Source organism: Trichomycterus rosablanca, chromosome 27 (genome assembly GCF_030014385.1).
Source record: "Trichomycterus rosablanca isolate fTriRos1 chromosome 27, fTriRos1.hap1, whole genome shotgun sequence".
In the NCBI taxonomy this organism is placed as follows: Eukaryota; Metazoa; Chordata; class Actinopteri; order Siluriformes; family Trichomycteridae; genus Trichomycterus; species Trichomycterus rosablanca.
In genome coordinates this window covers 6,333,145-6,356,056 of record NC_086014.1, presented here as the reverse complement: position 1 = coordinate 6,356,056, position 22,912 = coordinate 6,333,145, and the positions used below count along the sequence as shown (strand labels likewise).

At 43.1% G+C, this 22,912-nt stretch overlaps 1 protein-coding gene across 1 annotated transcript in view; it reads left to right on the top strand.

The window, feature by feature from the left end:
* Nucleotides 1-22,557, top strand: part of il1rapl1b (interleukin 1 receptor accessory protein-like 1b) — a 510,835-nt gene extending 488,278 nt beyond the window's left edge. The window contains exons 10-11 of the mRNA XM_062989648.1: nt 14,403-14,573; nt 21,372-22,557. Of these exons, the coding sequence (XP_062845718.1) occupies nt 14,403-14,573; nt 21,372-22,117 (917 nt within the window). The 3' untranslated portion in view covers nt 22,118-22,557. The remainder of the gene's footprint in view (nt 1-14,402; nt 14,574-21,371) is intronic.
* Nucleotides 22,558-22,912: the final 355 nt, after the last annotated feature.

Genomic DNA, 22,912 nt, shown 5'->3' with positions numbered 1-22,912 from the left:
CCTGCCAGCTCAGGGGAGAGGGAAACAGATTTTCAATTTGCTCTCAGTTTAAGGGGATCAGTTTCAATAAGCCAGCCGGTTTTGCCCACAGTTCCCAGAAGAGATGCGCACATCCCAGATACACAGAGGTGATTATTCCATTCCCAGTCTCTCCTCACCTCCACCAGCTGACTCGGAGATCTTTACTTTTTAAACATAGGTGCAGGCAATACACGTCTGCAACATGTTACAAAATTGTTGGGACAGGGGCATGTTTACCACCCTGATACATCTGCTTGTTGTAGTTGACATTTTTCCCATTCTTGCTAGATAAAACACTTCAGCAGCTTAACAGTCTTATATTGTCATACACCAATCAGGCATGACGTAATGACCGCCTTCCTAATATTGTGTAAAACAGCCCTGACCCGCCGAGGCACGGACTCCACTAGACCCCTGAAGGTGTGCCGTGGTATCTGGCACCAAGATGTCAGCAGCAAATCCTTTAACTCCTCTAAGTTGTGAGGTGGGGCCTCCATGGATCGGACTTGTTTGTCCAGCACATCCCACAGATGCTCAATTGGATTGAGATCTGGGGAATTTGGGGGCCAACACCTCAAACTCATTGTTGTGCTCCTCAAACTTTTCCTGAACCAGGGAATAACGTTGCCATGAAAGGGTGTACATGGTCTGCAACAATGGTAGGTAGGTGGGACGTACACCAAGTAACATCCACATGGATGGCATGACCCAAGGTTTCCCAGCAGAACATTGCCCAAAGCATCACACTGCATCCACCGGCTTGTCTTTTTCCCATAGTGCATCCTGGTGCCATGTGTTCCCCAGGTAAGCGACGCACACGCACCCGGCCATCCACGTGAGGTAAAAGAAAATGTGATTCATCAGACCAGACCACCTTCTTCCATTGCTCCGTGGTCCAGTACTGATGCTCACATACCCATTGTTGGCGCTTTCGGTGGTGGACAGGGGTCAGCCCCATACGCAACAAACTGTAATGCACTGCGTGTTCTGACACCTGTCTATCAGAACCAACAGTAACGTCTTCAGCAATTTGAGCTACAGTAGCTCGTCTGTTGGATCGGGCCAGCCTTTGCTCCCCACGTGCATCAATAAGCCTTGGTCGCCCATGACCCTGTCACCGGTTTAACACTGTTCCTTCCAGTTGGTCCATGTTTCTCAATTAATATTTACCTTTTATTTTTTAAGCCACAGTACTGTTCAGCCTTGATCAATTTTCTTTGAATGGGTACACTCCCTAACACTGTCAGTACGGGTTGCCACCTGTTATTTCCGTCTCTAGGTGCTCACCAATTCTTGTTTTTTTGCTCTGCTGGTCTTTTCCTGTCTGGTTCTCTTGTATACATTTGGATTGTAGCTCACTGATGGATTGAGTAGCTGGCAGAGTTGCACCTAAACACTCTTTGGTTTTTTCCCCTAGTTGGTCCATGTTTTCCAATTAATGTTTACCTGTATTTTTAATGTTAGTGTTTTCTTTTAACACAGATCATGTTTTTAAAATGGGTTTTATGTACACTAAATAGTCCAAAGTACGTAGACGCCTGACTGTGGGATTGTGGAATGTCTCACTCAAGCTACGGGCCAGTACAGTACAGAGTTCAATCACAAAGAGACCATGCACTAGATAGATCGTAACCCGAGGTTGTGGAACATCTGGTTACCTCGACATTTCCCCTGGAATAAACTTAAATACCTCTTAATGCATGCAGAATCTGTTCCGAAAAAGCGCTGGTCAAGTGGAATAGGCTTTGATGTTGACGTACCAATGAAGTGCTTTAGCGAACACATCGCTGCACTTTAAAATCACCTGGCATTAGTGCAAAAGATTAAAGGAATAATGTATCGCATATATTAGTACTAAAATGCTGATTTAGCTCAAGCAAAGAGCAGCTAGTGGGTACCGGTTAACAAGAATGCATTTGCATAATGCAGTATATTAATGGTAAGAGTAGCTTTAAACAAGGAATAAAGCAAAGTTCCAGAGGAAGGTGCATTCCCATGTATTAACATTTGGGGCTAAATAGTAGATTTAAATAATTTTAGATTATTTGGGGAAGACAACTGTAATGAAAATCTCTATATTAATCTTATGTACAGTGGGGCCAAAAAGTATTTAGTCAGTCACTGATTGTGCAAGTTCTCCTACTTAGAAAGATGAGAGAGGTCTGTAATTTTCATCATAGGTACACTTCAACTATGAGAGACAAAATGAGATAAAAAAAATCCAGGAAATCACATTGTAGGATTTTTAAAGAATTTATTTGTAAATTATGGTGGAAAATAAGTATTTGGTCACCCACAAACAAGCAAGATTTCTGGCTCTCACAGACCTGTAACTTCTTCTTTAAGAAGCTCTTCTGTCCTCCACTCGTTACCTGTATTAATGGCACCTGTTTGACCTCGTTATCTGTATAAAAGACACCTGTCCACAGCCTCAAACAGTCAGACTCCAAACTCAACCATGGCCAAGACCAAAGAGCTGTCGAAGGACACCAGGAAGAAAATTGTAGACCTGCACCAGGCTGGGAAGAGTGAATCTACAATAGGCAAGCAGGTTGGTGTGAATAAATCAACTGTGGGAGCAATTGTAAGAAAATGGAAGACATGCAAGACCATTGATAATCTCTCGCAAGATCTCATCCCGTGGGGTCAAAATGATCATGAGAACGGTGAGCAAAAATCCCAGAACTACACGGAGGGACCTGATGAATGACCTGCAGAGAGCTGGGACCAAAGTAACAAAGGCTACCATCAGTAACACACTACGCAGAGAGGGACTCAAATCCTGCAGTGCCAGGCGTGTCCCCCTGCTTAAGCCAGTACATGTCCAGGCCCGTCTGAAGTTTGCCAGAGAGCATATGGATGATCCAGAAGAGGATTGGGAGAATATCATGTGGCCAGATGAAACCAAAATGGAACTTTTTGGTAAAAACTCAACTCGTCGTGTTTGGAGGAAGAAGAATGCTGAGTTGCATCCCAATAACACCATACCTACTGTGAAGCATGGGGGTGGAAACACCATGCTTTGGGGCTGTTTTTCTGCAAAGGGGACAGGACGACTGATCCGTGTTAAAGGAAAAATGAACGGGGCCATGTATCGTGAGATTTTAAGCCAAAAGCTCCTTCCATCAGTGAGAGCATTGAAGATGGAACGTGGCTGGGTCTTCCAGCATGACAATGATCCCAAACACACCGCTCGGGCAACGAAGGAGTGGCTCCGTAAAAAGCATTTCAAGGTCCTGGAGTGGCCTAGCCAGTCTCCAGACCTTAACCCCATAGAAAATTTGTGGAGGGAGTTGAAAGTCCGTGTTGCCCAGCGACAGCCCCAAAACATCACTGTTCTAGAAGAGATCTGCATGGAGAAATGGGCCAAAATACCAGCTATAGTGTGTGCAAACCTGGTGAAGACTTACAGGAAACGTTTGACCTCTGTCATTGCCAACAAAGGTTATGTTACAAAGTATTGAGTTGAACTTTTGTTATTGACCAAATACTTATTTTCCACCATAATTTACAAATAAATTCTTTAAAAATCCTACAATGTGATTTCCTGGATTTTTTTTTCTCATTTTGTCTCTCATAGTTGAAGTGTGCCTATGATGAAAATTACAGACCTCTCTCATCTTTCTAAGTAGGAGAACTTGCACAATCAGTGGCTGACTAAATACTTTTTGGCCCCACTGTATCCATTCTAGGAGATAGCAAATCCACTTATTCATTAATTCATACTTTTATGGTCAGTTTTGCCACCTCTTTATGCTATTCAGGGTCGCAGTGGGTACGATTTACTGGGTGAAAGGTGGGAAACACCCAGTCTGATTCTTATTCAGTCACTTGGTTGGACTACTGCCACTCCTTCCTGGAAGGTGCTCCCATATCCACTATGAAACCCCTGCAACTCATTCAATGCAGCTGCCTGATTTTCAACCAACCTAAATGCTGCCACATCACCCCACTGCTGCATTCTCTTCACTGATGCTTACCTACAAGCCAAAAAAGCCACACCGCTTTCTGTACCTCACAGCCTCAGAGCCACTAGTCTTGCTCGGCTTGATCCTCCATTCAGAACTCAAGGAAGACAAGCATCAAGGCTCTTCTCTGTACTTGCACCCAAGTGGTGGAACGAGCTTCCTCTGTCTGTCGGAACCGACACCTGTTAGTGGGTGGGATATATTAGGCAGCAAGTGAACATCTTATCCTCAAAGTTGATGTGTTAGAAGGAGGAAAAATGGGCAAGCGTAAAGATTTGAGCGAGTTTGACAAGAGCCAAATTGTGATGGCTAGACAACTGGGTCAGAGCATCTCCAAAACTGCAGCTCGGGTGGGGTGTTCCCTGTTCTGCAGTGGTCAGTATGTATCAAAAGTAGTCCAAGGAAGGAACAGTGGTAAACCAGCGACAGGGTCATGGGCGGCCAAGGCTCATTGATGCACGTGGGGAGCGAAGGCTGGCCCGTGTGGTCCGATCCAACAGACGAGCTACTGTAGCTCAAATTGCTGAAGAAGTTAATGCTGGTTCTGATAGAAAGGTGTCAGAATACACAGTTCATTGCAGTTTGTTGCGTATGGGGCTGCATAGCTGCAGACCTGTTAGGCACAAAGTGGGAAACACATGGCACCAGGATGCACTATGGGAAGAAGGCAAGCCGGCGGAGGCAGTGTGATGCTTTGGGCAATGTTCTGCTGGGAAACCTTGGGTCCTGCCATCCATGTGGATGTTACTTTGACACGTACCACCTACCTAAGCATGCAGACCATGTACACCATTCCATGGAAACGGTATTCCCTGATGGCTGTGGCCTCTTTCAGCAGGATAATGCGCCCTGCCACAGCGCACCTGCAGGGGTCTAGTGGAGTCCATGCTTTGGCGGCAACTCCAACCTGACACCTGACAACTTAATGGATTTGGAATGAGATGTCCGACCACCTCACGGTCAGGTGTCTGCACACTCTTGGCCAAACGTTGTACCACATAAATACCTCATAAAATCATTTTGCATAAATGCGTGGATGTGTCAGCAGTCAAGACCAATAACGGGAAGACTTTGTGAGTAGTGGGTAGTGTGTGTGCATAGTCGAGCTTCCTGGAACACTTTGGCCCTGTGACAAGGCACGCTAACAGGAAAGCAAGATTGATTATTCCTCCCCTGAATCTTAACCCCCTCCTGCTCCTTTACACTTCCTTCACCATCTTTTATTATTATTATTATTATTTTCATTTGCTTTCTCCTACTTTTTCTCACCTTTTCTTCCTCGTCGGTTCTTTCTCTCCCACCACGGAAGCGTGATTCATGTGTACTTAAATAGTGCTGATGATCTGCCTACTTCTCCTCCTAAAGGACTTTCTACTCTCATCGCCTGCTGGATAATGTACTTTTCTACGCATACATTACAGAGCAGGAACGTATGATCCGTTCTTCTCCGACTTCGGACCATTTGAAGGCCATTCTGACATAACCACTGCACCCACCTCTAAGGTGCCGGCACACAATCCAAAGAAAATGGAGATAAAGGATGAAGAAGGGTTAGGAATAGGGTACAAGTCCTAGAAGGATGAAAGAGAAATAAATGATGGACGAGTGTGAAAGAGTGATGGCTGCGTCTGTGACCAGAAATGAGCCATTACACAAGCATATGGGATGCACCTGCTATGTGTCTCATGACTCCATGCTTCTGCACAACCATGAACGGTGAAAAATCCGCACCGCCAGACAGAGACTGGTAATAAAAGCATAAAAGCCTTGATAAAGCTGGGGCTCTTAGGATACGATCTGATAGATCTGACAGATTTTTGTCGTATAGAAGTGACAGCAAAGGTATTGATGCTATTGATGCTTGATATGGATGCGGACACTCCTTATTAGCGGGGTTGTGATACGTGACGGATGATAGATGTTTAGGCCAGAGATGGGGACTCGAGTCACACACACAGTGACTTCAGACGCGACTTGGACTCGTTTCAAATGACTCGGAATCGACTCATGACTCGCAAAAAAAAGACTCATAAACAGTCCCTAGACTCCACCACCTAAATAATACCTGCTCTGTAGTGGTTTTGGGAGGGTCCTGACCATTGAAGAACAGCATGAAAGGGGACTAAAAAAGTATGTAGAGAAATAGATGGACTACAGTCAGTAATTGTAGAACTACAAAGTGCTTCTACATGGTAAGTGGAGCTGATAAAATGGACAGTGAGTGTAGAAACAAGGAGGTGGTTTTAATGTTCTGGCTGATCGGTGTGTATATATATATATATATATATATACTGTATATACAGTATATACACATGTTATATATATGTTACAGCCAGCTTCCGGCGTAGTGATGATGGTGGAATACCCTCTGTAGTGCACTTCACAGGAACAACTGGGGTGAATGGAACGCTCCTACAAAATTGACGCTAATGGTTGAAAGACTTTCTTCGCTTTCTTCGCTTACTGTACTTCGCTTTTTGGATTTTGGCCGCTGTGCCTTGGAAACAAAACGTATGAGTTTAAGCGTTTAACTGGTACCTTCTTGTTACGGAAATTACATTCATTTGCACAATGACTAGGAAAGTAAAGGCACTAAGTAAAACGACAAAATACAGTCACTAATCTGTTGTTGTTTTTTTATCTGAACTTACATATGATTTGTTTATTTCTACGCTACATTTCCAATATATGTTTTGTGTATATTATATTGACTCGTGACTTGACTCGGACTCTAGCCTAAAGACTCGTGATTCGTGAACATCTCTGGTTCAGGCTAGATTTACTAAAGAGCAGATCTGCTGAAAGCATTTTCTCTCGCTACTGGCACTCATACAGATCTTTGCATTCTCAAAATAGGCTGAAGTTGGATATGAAATCGATCCTGTGGGCTGACCACATGCTGTATATGCAAGTCAAGTATATCATTCTCGCAGCCTACTTATTTCATTTATTTATTTATTTATTTGTCATCTATTATGGATTTTCTGCCACTTTATTTAAACTTAAGTGGAAAAAGTTTTATACAGTATATTAGAATATATTGTTTTTAACTTATCTGTGGTTTTACCCATACCCTCTTCTTCCGCAGCCATGCCTTTGTAATGTGTGCAGCATGTGGTTTCACATTGTCTTGTTGAAAAATGCATGGACATCCCTGGAAAAGACGACGTCTTGAAGGCAGCACATGTTGCTCTAAGATCTCAATGTACTTTTCTGCATTAATGCTGCCATCACAGAAGTGTAAACAACCTTTGCCGAGGGCACTGACACACCCCCATACCATGACAGACCCTGGCTTTTGGACTTGTTCCTGATAACAGTCTGGATGGTCCTTTTTGTCTTTCATTTGTCTTTTAATGATATTATGCACTGTAGAGGGAGAAATATGCAAATCCCTTCTGATCTTTCTTTGAGGTTAATTTTTTTTGGAATGTGTTGCAGGCCTGAAATGTAGGAATGGATGTTTATTAATAAATGAAATTAAGCTAAGCAGACAAAACATGAAATATCTTGGGTTCAAACTGTCTGCCATCTAATATAAGTCAAAGTAAATGTAAAGAACACTGAGTTTTATACTATTTGCATTTTTCATACTGTCCCAACTTTTTCTGATTTGGGGTTATAGAATATGACATGACCCGGATTGAAGGCACGCTTCCATAATACTTAACTGCACAAATTTGGACGTGTGCTTTGGGTCATTATCCTGCTGTAGGACCCATGTTGTTCGACTGAAACCTAGTTTTCGTACACTTGGGAGCACATTTTGCTCTAAAACGTTCTGATACTTCTCTGATTTCACTGTTTCTGTAACACGGTCAAGTCCTCCAGTCCTAGAGGTAGCAAAGCAGCCCCACAACATAATAAATCCTTTATTATGCACTTTTCTTAATAGATTTCATGTTGTCATCTTTGAATAATATAAAGTCACCATTCATAGCCAAATTAGTCACGTGGGCACTAACAAGGTGGAGACAGGTGAGCTTAATTTCTAATTAATCACAAACTAGTCTCCTTTGTTTCAGACTGAACATATTCTGTATATTGAACAACTGTAACAATTCACTTCCCTAGAGTAAAATTACATTTTTTTTGTTGTTTCCATCACTTCATTAACTCACATGTGTCATTTATCTTTAACTTGGCTTGATTTACCTTCATTATAGTGGAACGTAGTACAGAAAGCTCCATGCTTCTTTTTCTTCCTTTTCTACTGTCATCCCTTCCTCCTGGGTCCCCTCCAGCTCTTGGATGGATGAGGGACAGGGCTTGATTAGCCTTTCTGGGAGATAATTAAGTCTGAGAAAAAGAGGGAGGGAAGGGCTGGAATGAAAATGAAAGAGAGAGAGATTGGATGTGACACGAGCGCAGAGAATTGAGAGATGGTGTGGGATGCTAAAATAGAGAAAGTGCTGGGAGGTGGGGGGAGATGATGGGGAGAAAGGAAGAGCTGGGAAATGAGTGAAAGGGTCATAAAGAGAAAGGGAATGGGGATGGGGAGAGAGGAATAGATTGGGGTGAGTAAGGAAGCATCGAAGAGTGTGGACTGTGATGGGCGTGCTCCGGAGGGTTCGAGCCCAGGGGCCGTTCACTTGAGTACACAAACTCCAAATCCCTGGAAAAGATGACGTCTTAAAGGCTCAATGTGCTTTTCTGCATTAATGCTGCCATCACAAAAGTGTAAATGACCTTCGCCAAGGGCACTGACACAGCCCCATACCATGACACACCCTGGCTTTTGGACTTGTTCCTGATAACAGTCTAGATGGTCCTTTTCGTCTTTAGTCTGTTTGTCCATTTTTTCCACAAAAAAAAAATGCTGATTGCTGATGCTGATGGAATGCTGATTCATCTGACCACAATACACGTTTCCACTGTGTGATGGTCCATCCTAGATGCCTTCGAGCCCAGAGAAGTGGACGATGCTTCTGGACATGGTTAACATAAGGCTTCTTTTTTGCACAGTAAAGATTTTAGGTGCCATTTGTGCATGTAACTCTGTATTGTAGTGCTTGACAAAGGTTTGCCAAAGTAATCCCTCACCCATGTGGTTATATCAGCTATTGTTGAGTGGCGGTTCTTGATGCAGTGCCATCTGAGGGATCAAGGATCACAGGCGTTGGAGAATATTTTTTTAGATATTTATCTGTCTTGGGCAGTGCTTTTTGTGAACAATGCTTGGTTGATTCATATATAGTTTTTCAAGTTTTGGTTTATGGTCTGTGTATATATATACAGTGTATCACAAAAGTGAGTACACCCCTCACATTTCTGCAGATATTGAAGTATATCTTTTCATGGGACAACACTGACAAAATGACACTTTGACACAATGAAAAGTAGTCTGTGTGCAGCTTATATAACAGTGTAAATTTATTCTTCCCTCAAAATAACTCAATATACAGCCATTAATGTCTAAACCACCGGCAACAAAAGTGAGTACACCCCTAAGAGACTACACCCCTAAATGTCCAAATTGAGCACTGCTTGTCATTTTCCCTCCAAAATGTCATGTGATTTGTTAGTGTTACTAGGTCTCAGGTGTGCATAGGCAGCAGGTGTGTTCAATTTAGTAGTACAGCTCTCACACTCTCTCATACTGGTCACTGAAAGTTCCAACATGGCACCTCATGGCAAAGAACTCTCTGAGGATCTTAAAAGACGAATTGTTGCGCTACATGAAGATGGCCAAGGCTACAAGAAGATTGACAACACCCTGAAACTGAGCTGCAGCACAGTGGCCAAGATCATCCAGCGTTTTAAAAGAGCAGGGTCCACTCAGAACAGACCTCGCGTTGGTCGTCCAAAGAAGCTGAGTGCACGTGCTCAGCGTCACATCCAACTGCTGTCTTTGAAAGATAGGCGCAGGAGTGCTGTCAGCATTGCTGCAGAGATTGAAAAGGTGGGGGGTCAGCCTGTCAGTGCTCAGACCATACGCCGCACACTACATCAAATTGGTCTGCATGGCTGTCACCCCAGAAGGAAGCCTCTTCTGAAGTCTCTACACAAGAAAGCCCGCAAACAGTTTGCTGAAGACATGTCAACAAAGGACATGGATTACTGGAACCATGTCCTATGGTCTGATGAGACCAAGATTAATTTGTTTGGTTCAGATGGTCTCAAGCATGTGTGGCAGCAATCAGGTGAGGAGTACAAAGATAAGTGTGTCATGCCTACAGTCAAGCATGGTGGTGGGAATGCCATGGTCTGGGGCTGCATGAGTGCAGCAGGTGTTGGGGAGTTACATTTCATTGAGGGACACATGAACTCCAATATGTACTGTGAAATACTGAAGCAGAGCATGATCCCCTCCCTCCGGAAACTGGGTCGCAGGGCAGTGTTCCAGCATGATAATGACCCCAAACACACCTCTAAGACGACCACTGCTTTATTGAAGAGGCTGAGGGTAAAGGTGATGGACTGGCCAAGCATGTCTCCAGACCTAAACCCAATAGAACATCTTCGCGCTCCTCCACCTTCCGCTTAAGGATGCCCCAAAGTCTCGAATATCCGCCAGCTCCGTGATGTCGTCATGGAGGAGTGGAAAAGCATTCCAGTGGCAACCTGTGAAGCTCTGGTAAACTCCATGCCCAGGAGAGTTAAGGCAGTTCTGGGAAATAATGGTGGCCACACAAAATATTGACACTTCAGGAACTTTCACTAAGGGGTGTACTCACTTTTGTTGCCGGTGGTTTAGACATTAATGGCTGTATATTGAGTTATTTTGAGGGAAGAATAAATTTACACTGTTATATAAGCTGCACACAGACTACTTTTCATTGTGTCAAAGTGTCATTTTGTCAGTGTTGTCCCATGAAAAGATATACTTAAATATCTGCAGAAATGTGAGGGGTGTACTCACTTCTGTGATACACTGTATATACATATATACAGTATATACTGGTGCTGGTCATAAAATTAGAATATCATGAAAAAGTTGATTTATTTCAGTAATTCCATTCAAAAAGTGAAACTTGTATATTATATTCATTCATTACACACAGACTGATATATTTCAAATGATATATTTCAAACTTCATTATTATATTATAATGTATAATATGTAAATGACATCATGGACCATAAGAAATATCAGGACAGGTGTTGGAAAAAGGGAGATTGAGGTGGTTTAAAATGTGTCTAATAAACCTATAAAGAAAAGTACATCCTACCTACAGTAAGACATAGTGGAGGATTCATAATGTTGTGGGGCTGCTTTGCTGCCTCTGAGACTGTTGGCATTGAATGTGTTACAAAAACAATGAAGTTGAAAGTTTTGTTTTATGTTCTGTATGTATATTTTATTTGGGGTCAGGTATAGTTATAAAAGACTAAAAAACTGACCCTTGGTAATGACCATGCATTTTAAGCATAGTAGTAATATTATTTAGAATGGTCATTCTTAATTCCCCAATCAACAAGAGTTGTTGACAGTAGTCTGGTTTTAGTGCAATTTCCTGTTTTCATCCGAGCGATGAGAACTGTGAGAATGGTATTTCCCACAAAACACTTGAAAAACAATCCCCAGTTTGTTAGTGAGACCATCTGTACCTTAACGGGGGGGAAGTGGCCTCTCTATGTTGGTAATGGCACATTGAGTATGTTTTATCCCGCCTCGAATGGAGAGTGTGGCGTCGTCGATAACCCCCCCATCGAGTCTCGACCGGGGGACGATTTCAGACAAGCTTGTTCAACGGCCTGGCCGCCACGAGTCCGCCCGCAAGCCACACAAATCCACAGGTTGCCCTGGCAGTAAAGTGCCTGGTCATTTGGAAAGGGCCAGAGATCGATGGCCCACGCTGTTCTCGCTCAATGAGCATTAGCCTCATTCTGTGAGTAAGAGCCGCTCGCTCCCAGATTGGCTGAATTCTTTAGTGTGATGAATGGTCTGAGTGGAACCCGGCCCGAGACGTAAGTCTTACATGACTTTTAATATGCACGAGGCGTTTTGCCAGCCGCTTTAATTACTCTGCTGTTTCTAAGCACTTCTTTGTACAATTTAGTCACGTTGTAAAGTGTTGTATAAAGGCTCCAGTACTTACATTTAGGTAAGTGTGTATCATTATTGTCTAAGAAATGTATCAAGTAAAGATTGTAGAGACCGAAAATGAGCAGTTTGAAGCTTGTTGAACATCATATTTTAAATAATGGTCATTTATTTGGACTTACTACCTCTAACTGCATCCTAGTACCATCCTAAAACCTGTATTTTTGTATCTATATGTGTAAATGTTTTCTAAGTGTACCACTATATTAAACAGAATTCTGAATGGGTACAGCATTAGCATCTAATTAGCTACTTTACCATTTAGCATTTTGTTTGTTTGTCCCAAGAATATACATAGACACTAAGATGTTAGCCTCAGAGGACAAGTAACATGATTTTTTTTTACAGTAGTTCATTTATCTTGGATAGTTGATTTGTTGTTGTTGTTGATTAGTTTTTTTAATGTCCTGAGCATCAAGAACTTTCCAGATGTTTAAAAGAGGAAAATTGAGGTGGTTTAAAATGTGCCTAGGTAGTACACCTTATACACAGTGAAACAGTGGTGAAGGATCCATAATGTTGTGGGGCTGCTTTGCTGCCTCTGAGACAAGAAGCTTTAAATGCGTTACAGAAACAATGAAATCAGAAAATCGGAGGACTATTTGAGCGTTTTAACTTTGCTCCAAGTGTACTGCATAAGAACCATCATGCTAATGTACATAGCTAGCAATAAAGATCAAATTCTTCTTAATGTGTTACTGATCAGTAAAAACACTGGATTTTTTTTCTTCTACTTTTGTGACTTAAATTAGGACTTAATTAAAAAATCATAGATTCTTGTTTTGCATTCTACAAAATGTTCCAACTTTTCCTAAAACTGGGTTTGTACTTTCATTATTTGGACTTACTACCTCTAACTGCATCCCAGTATCATCCTAAAACCGGTATTTTTGTATCTACTGTATATGTGTAAATGTTTTCTAAGTGTACCACTATATTAAACAGAATTCTAAATGGGTACAGCATTAGCATCTATTTAGCTACTTTACCATTTAGCATTTTGTTTGTTTGTCCCAAGAACATACATAGACACTAAGATGTTTGCCTGTTTAGACCCTGAAGAACCTTAGAACACAATTAACATGATTTTTTTTACAGTAGTTCATTTATCTTGGATAGTTGATTTGTATTATATAGTGCTTTAGATAAAATCTGCCATCTCAAGGTGAATTATTATAGTTTTTTAATGTCCTGAGCATCAAGAACTTTCCAGATGTGTAAAAGAGGAAAATTAAGGTGGTTTAAAATGTACCTAGGTAGTACACCCTATACACAGTGAAACAGTGGTGGAGGATCCATAATGTTGTAGGGCTGCTTTGCTGCCTCCGAGACTGGAAACCTTAAACGTGTTACAAAAACAACAAAATCAGGGGATTATTTAAGCATTTTAGAGCAAAATGTGCTTCCAAGTTTAACAACTTTAACAATATATACCGTACATACACAAACACTTAAAGCTATGCATGCAACACACTCCAAAACACCAATGTGTTCCAAACTTTATGAGAGAATTGTCATTCAGTCCATTTGGCAAGATTGAAAATACATTATTTTACCATCTACTGTGCATAATATTGTGAAAAGATTTAGGAACAGAACAGAAACCACTACTGTGAATGCATGTGATCTTTGAGTCCTTAGACGAGCTGTGCTAAATATAAACAATATAAATTAAATTCTAGATAGACAGATAGATGATGGATAGACAGACAGACAGACAGACAGACAGAAAGACAATTAATAATTAATAATAATTAATAAAAAAATGTGTTACTTGAATGTGTACTACATGGTCACAAATATGTAGACACTTAATTATTGAGTCTGTGTTTCAGACTCAATCTATATAATAATCTATATAAGTCGTAGCCTAGTGGTTAAGGTACTGGTCTAGTAATCAGAAGGTCGCTGGTTCAAGCCACCACTACCAGGTTGCTGCTGTTGGGCCCTTGAGCAAGGCCCTTAACCCTCAATTGCTCAGACTGTATACTGTCACATTACTGTAAGTCGCTTGGGATAAAGGCGTCTGCTAAATGCCGAAAATGTAAAATGTAAATGTTTCAGTCGCACCTTTAAGTGTTTGTGTATATACTGAGCTGAAGTCTGTTACTAAAAGGGCTCAGATATCTGACTAGCAGGTCATAGAGGGGGTGTGATGAGTTGTTTAGTAAGGTTATGAGTTTGTCAAGGGACCTTCTTTTAACCAGCAACTCGAAACCGTCCTATGAGCAGGCGAAGACGTAGCCAGCCTTCTTGATCAGTCGTGGGCTGCTCATTGGACGGTTTCGAGTTGTTGATCTGTTGTGGTTAAAAATGTCGTGTCATTTCTTTTTTCAAAAAACACATTCCTTCTGTGCGTTTTGCAGAAAACAAGGACTACGACGCGTATCTGTCCTACACCAAAGTGGAGCCAGAGCAGTGGAGCCAGGAGACGCGAGAGGAGGAACGCTTCGCTCTGGAGATCCTTCCCGATGTGCTAGAGAAGCATTATGGGTATAAGCTCTTTATTCCAGACAGAGATCTGATCCCTACTGGAAGTAAGTCCACCTAAATTCGATGATCCGTCCATGTATTTTATACATCTGTATGTCTGCGTCCTTGCGTCTCGTCTTGTCTCCGTGTTGTATCTCATTTCATTCCATCCCGTGAGTTACGTTGAGTGTATGTTGCCAACATTACGCACCTCATTAGAAATTTAAATCCCGAGCAAGGTGTGTGAACTGGATGCACCCGATTGCCAAGGGATCTCATCAGTAATTCACTTTTTCATGGTGCCACCTGCTTTCAATTACTCCATGTCTGTCTTCAGTCACTTCCATCTCGATCACTTTGCTTCTACGTCCCATCATTACAGTTTTGTACTTATAGGGATGATTTGATTTTAACGTGGGATCGATAGTGCATACACAGGGCTACTCCGATACACCGATCAGCCGTAACATTAAAACCACCTCCTTGTTTCTACACTCACTTTCCATTTTATCAGCTCCACTTACCATATAGAAGCACTTTGTAGTTCTACAATTACTGACTGTAGTCCATCAGTTTCTCTGCCTGCTTCGTTAGCCCCCTTTCATGCTGTTCTTCAATGGTCAGGACCACCACAGATCAGGTATTATTTAGGTGGTGGATCATTCTCAGCACTGCAGTGACACTGACATGGTGGTGGTGTGTTAAGTGGATAAGACACAGCAGCGCTGCTGGAGTTTTTAAATACCGTGTCCACTCACTGTCCACTCTATTAGACACTCCTACCTAGTTGGTCCACCTTGTAGATGCAAAGTCAGAGACGATCGCTCATCTATTGCTGCTGTTTGAGTTGGTCATCTTTGAGACCTTCATTAGTGGTCACAGGACGCTGTTGGCTGGATATTTTTGGTTGGTGGAATATTCTCAGTCCAGCAGTGACAGTGAGGTGTTTAAAAACTCCATCAGCATTGCTGTGTCTTATCCAGTCATACCAGCACAACACACACTAACACACCACCACCATGTCAGTGTCACTGCAGTGCTGAGAATGATCCACCACCCAAATAATACTTACCCTGTGGTACTGGTAGAGTCCTGACCATTGAAGAACAGCATAAAAGGGGGCTAACAAAGCATAAAGAGAAACAGATGGACTACAGTCAGTAATTGTAGAACTACAAAGTGCTCCTATATGGTAAGTGGAGCCGATAAAATGGACAGTAAGTGTAGAAACAAGGAGGTGGTTTTAATGTTATGGCTGATCGGTATATATGTTAATGCTAATGGGTCAGAATTGGCGCAGTGGTAAAACACGCTGGTACACCAGAGCTGGAATTTCGAATACAACGTATCGAATCTCAGCTCTGCCATCCAGCTGCCACATGAACAACGATCGGCTGTTGTTCAGGGTGGGATGGCTGATCGATGGCGCCTGCGCAGAGTTGGGAAACAATGCTGATCAGGGTGTGGCTCTCCGTGCACAAGGCTGATCCGCATATGAACTCGCCTCGTGCAGGTGAAAAGAGGCAGTCGGTACTGCACACGTGTCGGAGGGGGCGTGTGTCAGATGCGAAGCTCCTCACTGAGCAGGGTGATTGGATACGACTAGATTAGAGGAGTAAATTGGGGGGATAAAGTTCTGTTTGCCCTGTGATGTGTTTAAGTCCCATATTAAACTGTGTTAAAGTAAATTAACATGCCATAAAGCTAAACTTTTAACTTCAGTCAGTTTTCCTTCTGTAGAAGTCTCTTTTATGTTGCTCTGACGAGTTTCTCTTGAATCTTTTAATCATCTTTTGAATGTTGAAATATTTATGTTTAGGTTTCACCAATGATCATTTCCAGGATGACACAAGGCTCCTTAGAGGTACTTCTTTCCACAGTTTTTTATCACTTGCCTCAGAGAGCGTAGTGTGCACTTTTTTTTTTTGACGCTCGGTAAGATAGGTGGCTCTGCCATTAATCTGAAAAAAGGATCTGGGTCGGGCGCGGTGCCAGGCGGCACGATAAATCAGACGTGCGCTCAGACGCGAGCTCAGACACTTCGGAGGGGCTTACCTATGTAATGTCAGTTCACTTTCGGTAAACCTGGTATCAGACATGCTGCAGACTGTGAAGGAATAAATATGTCAGTGCATGTTTACTGGGGGAAAGATGAGCTGCGGGGTATGTGGGGAAGAAACTTGTTGTCTTCCCTTTTAAACCGACAAGGCATAACATTATGACCACTGACAGGTGAAGGGAATAACACTGATTATCTTCATCACGGCACCTGTTAGTAGGTGGGATATACAGTCATGTGATAAAGTTAGGACACCCCATGAGAACATGTGTCTTGAAATTACTTTTAAACAAAAATGGGAGTTTATACTGAGGAAAAAGTTAGGACACCCTATGCCCTAATAGCTGGTGTTTCCGCCTTTGGCTGAAATAACCTCAATTAGACGTTTCCTATAACCATCTACCTGTCTCTGACATCTGGAAGAATGTTTTTCCCACTCCTCCATGCATAATTTCTTCATCTGTGTGAGGTTTGAGGGGTTTCTTGCATGCACAGCCCATTTCAAATCACCCCACAGCATCTCAACAGGATTAAGAGCCGGGCTTTTGACCATTCCAGAACTCTCCATTTCTTTCTTTTGATTCATTCCTTGGTGGATTTACTGGAATGTTTTGGATCGTTGTCATGTTGCATGGTCCACTTCCACTTCAGCTTCAGTTTTTGGACAGATGGTCTTACATTTTTCTAAAGCACCCTCTGATACAGTGAAGAATTCATTGTGGATTATATAATGGAGAGCTTGCCAGGCCCAGCTGATGCAAAGAAGCCCCAATCCATGACATTTCCACCTCCATGCTTCACAGTTGGTATGAGGTTCTTGTGCTCAAACATGTCTTCTATTACTGTGCCCATATAATTCAACTTTGAATTCATCTGTCCAAAGCACATTATTCCAGAAGTCCTGGTCTTTGTCTAGGTGTTCTCTGGTAAACTCTAGTCTTGCCCTGATGTCTCCTTCCACACCTTCCATGAAAATCAAACGTGTGCAGTCTCTTTCTGATGGTAGATGCATGTACCTTGCTATCAACTGTGGCAGAAGCTACCTGTAGGTCCCGTGATGACATTGTAGGATTATTGTAGACTTCTTTACGCATCTTGCGATCCGCTCTTGGGCTGAACTTGCTAGGATGGCCTGACCTGACCATGTTGGCAGTTGTTTTTTAAATGTTCTCCACTTTTTTTAATTATCTTCCGAACTGTGGAATGGCTGATTTCTAATTGTTTTAAGATCTGAGGTTTAAATAAATCTCCAATGTCCTCTAACGATGGTCTAATCATTGCAGCTGATGTGGTGCACCGGGTTCTGTGGAACACATGGCACCAGGATGCACTGCATGGGAAGAACCTTGGGTCCTGCCATCCATGTGGATTACTTTGACACGTACGACCTACCTAAGCATTGTTGCAGATCATGTACACCCTTTTATGGAAACGGTATTCCCTGATGGCTGTGGCCTCTGCCACAAAGCAAATGGTTCAGGAATGGTTTGAGGAGCACAAGAACAAGTTTGAGGTGTTGACTTGGCCTCCAAGTTCCCCAGATCTCAATCCGATCGAGCATCTGTGGGATGTGCTGGACGAACAAGTCCGATACGTGGAGGCCCCATGTCACAACTTAGAGGAGTTAAAGGATCTGCTGCTAACGTCTTGGTGCCAGATACTACAGCACACCTTCAGGGATCTAGTGGATTCCATGCATTGACACAATATTAGGAAGGTAGTCATAATGTTATACCTGATTGGTGGGACAATTTTGTCTATCCAGACATTTTCAAGTGACAAAAAGATTGTCCTGGGAATCCATTAGCACTACGCCAGGATGCCCGATACAGCACTGAAGTGGTGGGCTTTGTGGTTTTGAGCTTGGCAGAAAATCGCAGCGTTAGTTCAGCATTTATCAGTGGTGTTGTTTCAGACAATGGCAGTAATTGTGTCTGAGCGAGCGTTAAGCTGGCGTTGGAATGAATGCAGGAGGTTTTAATGTTTAGTCATGTTTCGTGTTCAGTGTATCCTCATTCTGTCTGTTGTTCTCCTGTTTTGTGATTAATGCATGTACAGTCGAAAAACCAGAAATATACTGTACACTGATCAGCTATAACATTAAAACCACCTTCTTGTTTCTACTATTTTATCAGCTCCACTTACCATATAGAAGCACTTTGTAGTTCTACAATTACTGACTGTAGTCCATCTATTTCTCTGCATACCTGCTTTTACCCTGTTCTTCAATAGTCAGGACCACCACACAGCAGGTATTATGTAGGTGGTGGATCATTCTCAGCACTGCAGTGACAATGACATGGTGGTGGTGTGTTAGTGTGTGTTGTGCTGGTATGAGTAAATCAGACACAGCAGTGCTGCTGGAGTTTTTAAACACCGTGTCCACTCACTATCCACTCTATTAGACACTCCTACCTAGTTGCTCATTTTCTAGACCTTCATCAGTGGTCACAGGACGCTGCCCACAGGGTGCTGTTGGCTGGATATTTTTGGTTGGTGGACTATTCTCAGTCCAGCAATGACAGTGAGGTGTTTACTTATTCACTCACACCAGCACACCAATCAGTAATTGCAGAGCTACAAAGTGCTTCTATATGGTAAGTAGAGCTGATCAAATTGACAGTGAGTGTAGAAACAAGGAGGTGGTTTTAATGTTATGGCTGATCAGTGTACGTTGACATATACAGGTCCTTCTTAAAAAATTAGCATATTGTGATAAAGTTCATTATTTTCCATAATGTAATGATAAAAATTAAACTTTCATATATTTTTGATTCATTGCACACCAACTGAAATATTTCAGGTCTTTTATTGTTTTAATACTGATGATTTTGGCATACAGCTCATGAAAACCCAAAATTCCTATCTCAAAAAATTAGCATATTTCATCCGACCAATAAAAGAAAAGTGTTTTTAATACAACAAAAGTCAACCTTCAAATAATTATGTTCAGTTATGCACTCAATACTTGGTCGGGAATCCTTTTGCAGAAATGACTGCTTCAATGCGGCGTGGCATGGAGGCAATCAGCCTGTGGCACTGCTGAGGTGTTATGGAGGCCCAGGATGCTTCGATAGCGGCCTTAAGCTCATCCAGAGTGTTGGGTCTTGTGTCTCTCAACTTTCTCTTCACAATATCCCACAGATTCTCTATGGGGTTCAGGTCAGGAGAGTTGGCAGGCCAATTGAGCACAGTAATACCATGGTCAGTAAACCATTCACCAGTGGTTTTGGCACTGTGAGCAGGTGCCAGGTCGTGCTGAAAAATGAAATCTTCATCTCCATAAAGCTTTTCAGCAGATGGAAGCATGAAGTGCTCCAAAATCTCCTGATAGCTAGCTGCATTGACCCTGCCCTTGATAAAACACAGTGGACCAACACCAGCAGCTGACATGGCACCCCAGACCATCACTGACTGTGGGTACTTGACACTGGACTTCAGGCATTTTGGCATTTCCTTCTACCCAGTCTTCCTCCAGACTCTGGCACCTTGATTTCCGAATGACATGCAAAATTTGCTTTCATCCGAAAACAATACTTTGGACCACTGAGCAACAGTCCAGTGCTGCTTCTCTGTAGCCCAGGTCAGGCGCTTCTGCCGCTGTTTCTGGTTCAAAAGTGGCTTGACCTGGGGAATGCGGCACCTGTAGCCCATTTCCTGCACACGCCTGTGCACGGTGGCTCTGGATGTTTCTACTCCAGACTCAGTCCACTGCTTCCACAGGTCCCCCAAGGTCTGGAATCGGCCCTTCTCCACAATCTTCCTCAGGGTCCGGTCACCTCTTCTCGTTGTGCAGCGTTTTCTGCCACACTTTTTCCTTCCCACAGACTTCCCACTGAGGTGCCTTGATACAGCACTCTGGGAACAGCCTATTCGTTCAGAAATGTCTTTCTGTGTCTTACCCTCTTGCTTGAGGGTGTCAATGATGGCCTTCTGGACAGCAGTCAGGTCGGCAGTCTTACCCATGATTGCAGTTTTGAGTAATGAACCAGGCTGGGAGTTTTTAAAAGCCTCAGGAATCTTTTGCAGGTGTTTAGAGTTAATTCGTTGATTCAGATGATTAGGTTAATAGCTCGTTTAGAGAACCTTTTCATGATATGCTAATTTTTTGAGATAGGAATTTTGGGTTTTCATGAGCTGTATGCCAAAATCATCAGTATTAAAACAATAAAAGACCTGAAATATTTCAGTTGGTGTGCAATGAATCAAAAATATATGAAAGTTTAATTTTTATCATTACATTATGGAAAATAATGAACTTTATCACAATATGCTCATTTTTTGAGAAGGACCTGTATGGTCAAAAGTGCGGAGTACATTGCGGTCTCAAAAAGGGTTGGCTGGGCGCTATCTAGCGGGCATAATTGGCAGGATGATTAGGGTGGGATGACCGGACTATGTTGGTGGGGTCTTCAAACGCTGTGTAAGGACCCTGGTTAGCAGATAGTGAGGCGCCTGTGCAGAATGCATAGGTGAGAAAGGGTTCCGCTAAGGGCTGAGCGCGGGTCCGAGGAGGCGTGAGGAGCAATATACCCACCTCGACTGCAATCAGGGATCCCCCAGCGGCGGAAGACTAATTGGGTACGCTAAATTTGGAGAAAATGCGTAAATGTAATAGAAATTTTTTTTTTTAATGGTATAACTGGCTTATGAACAGTTATAATCGGCTATCTGTAATCTGTAAACAGCTCCCTAGACTTTAAAACATAAAGATTGTGTCATTAAAATCTCATACCTGTTTGTAATTGTTTAACTCTAATATTAGAAACGTATTGACTTACACGACTCTCCCTCCGTTCCTCAGCGTACATCGAAGACGTCGCGCGCTACGTGGACCAGAGCAGGCGCCTCATCATCGTCATGACCCCCAGCTACGTGGTGCGGCGCGGCTGGAGCATCTTCGAGCTGGAGACGCGCCTCCGCAGCATGCTGGCGAGCGGCGAGATCAAGGTCATCCTGATCGAGTGCGCCGAACTCCGCGACACCATAAACTACCAGGAGGTGGAGGCGCTAAAACACACCATCAAGCTGCTCACCGTGATCCGCTGGCCCGGCCCCGACGCCAGCAAACTCGGGAGCAAGTTCTGGAAGCGGCTCCGCTACGAGATGCCCTTCAAGCGGCGCGAGCGCGTGGTCTCCCACGAGCTCTCGCACGAGATCTCGCACGAGCAGGCGCTGGATGCCGGTGAGCTGCAGAGCGTCTCCGCGCTCTCCATGGCGGCCGCCGCGTCCACCGCCGTGGCCGCCGCGCGCCCCGAGCTGCGCTCCGCCTTCCGCAACACTGCCTGTCACGCGCAGATCGGGCAGAAACATTACTACCGCGGATACGGGTACGACGTGCAGCCGCTGGCCACGCTGGGCGCGCATCATACTTACTGCAACATCCCGATGAACCTGCTGAACGGACAGCGGGTGCAAGGGAAGGCGCAGAGGAGCGCCGACCACCACCACCAGCAGCAGCAGCAGCAACAGATGGAGGAGCAGCACGCCAACAATGCCATGTTGCCTCTGTTGCCGCGCGAAACCAGCATCTCCAGCGTGATCTGGTGACGTCAACTGGTGCGACAACGTAGGACTTTTTTTGTAGACGCTTTTTCGACCTCGTCGCCTCCGGTTTATCAGTAATTATGGTAAAACGACACAAACTGCTGCTGCTGTTGAACCTGTGCCCATCTTGCAGGGACTTATAACGAATAGATGTAGGCGGGAGAAGTCTGGAAACCCTACAAACCGTTTGTGTTTCAGACTGGCACACAGACAACACTAAAGTCATTCGACACTCAAGGAATACAGGGTCTTGTACATATATTTCCATTTTCTTTGTAGCATCGTTTTTATTCTTATTATTTACCAGATTTAATTTCCATTCACTCGTTTTATCATTTAAATTTTTCTATAGACTTTTTTTGTATGAATAAGAAAAGAAACGTTGGTATTACGACTTATTTCCTTCGACTTTCTTTGCGAGTTTGCAAGTGTAGGTTAAAATAATTGGGATTTTTCATTTCTGTAGTATTGTGTTATATTTTTATCTGTTAATGGTACTGTTTAACAGTAGGTATCTCCTAACATACTGTATAAGAGGACTTATTTAAATAAAATAAAAAAACCTGATTATGCAAAAAAGCACTGATGCCCGCCGGGAGCTGATCTTCTTCCTGAACCAACGACTGAAGACGACGACAGACTCTCTCTCTCTCTTAAAACCACCTCCTTGTTTCTACACTCCTTGTCATTATATCAGCTCCACTTACCACATAGGAGCACTTTGTAGTTCTACAATTACTGACTGTAGTCCATCTGTTTCTCTGCATGCTTTCTTAGTCTGCTTTCATGCTGTTCTTC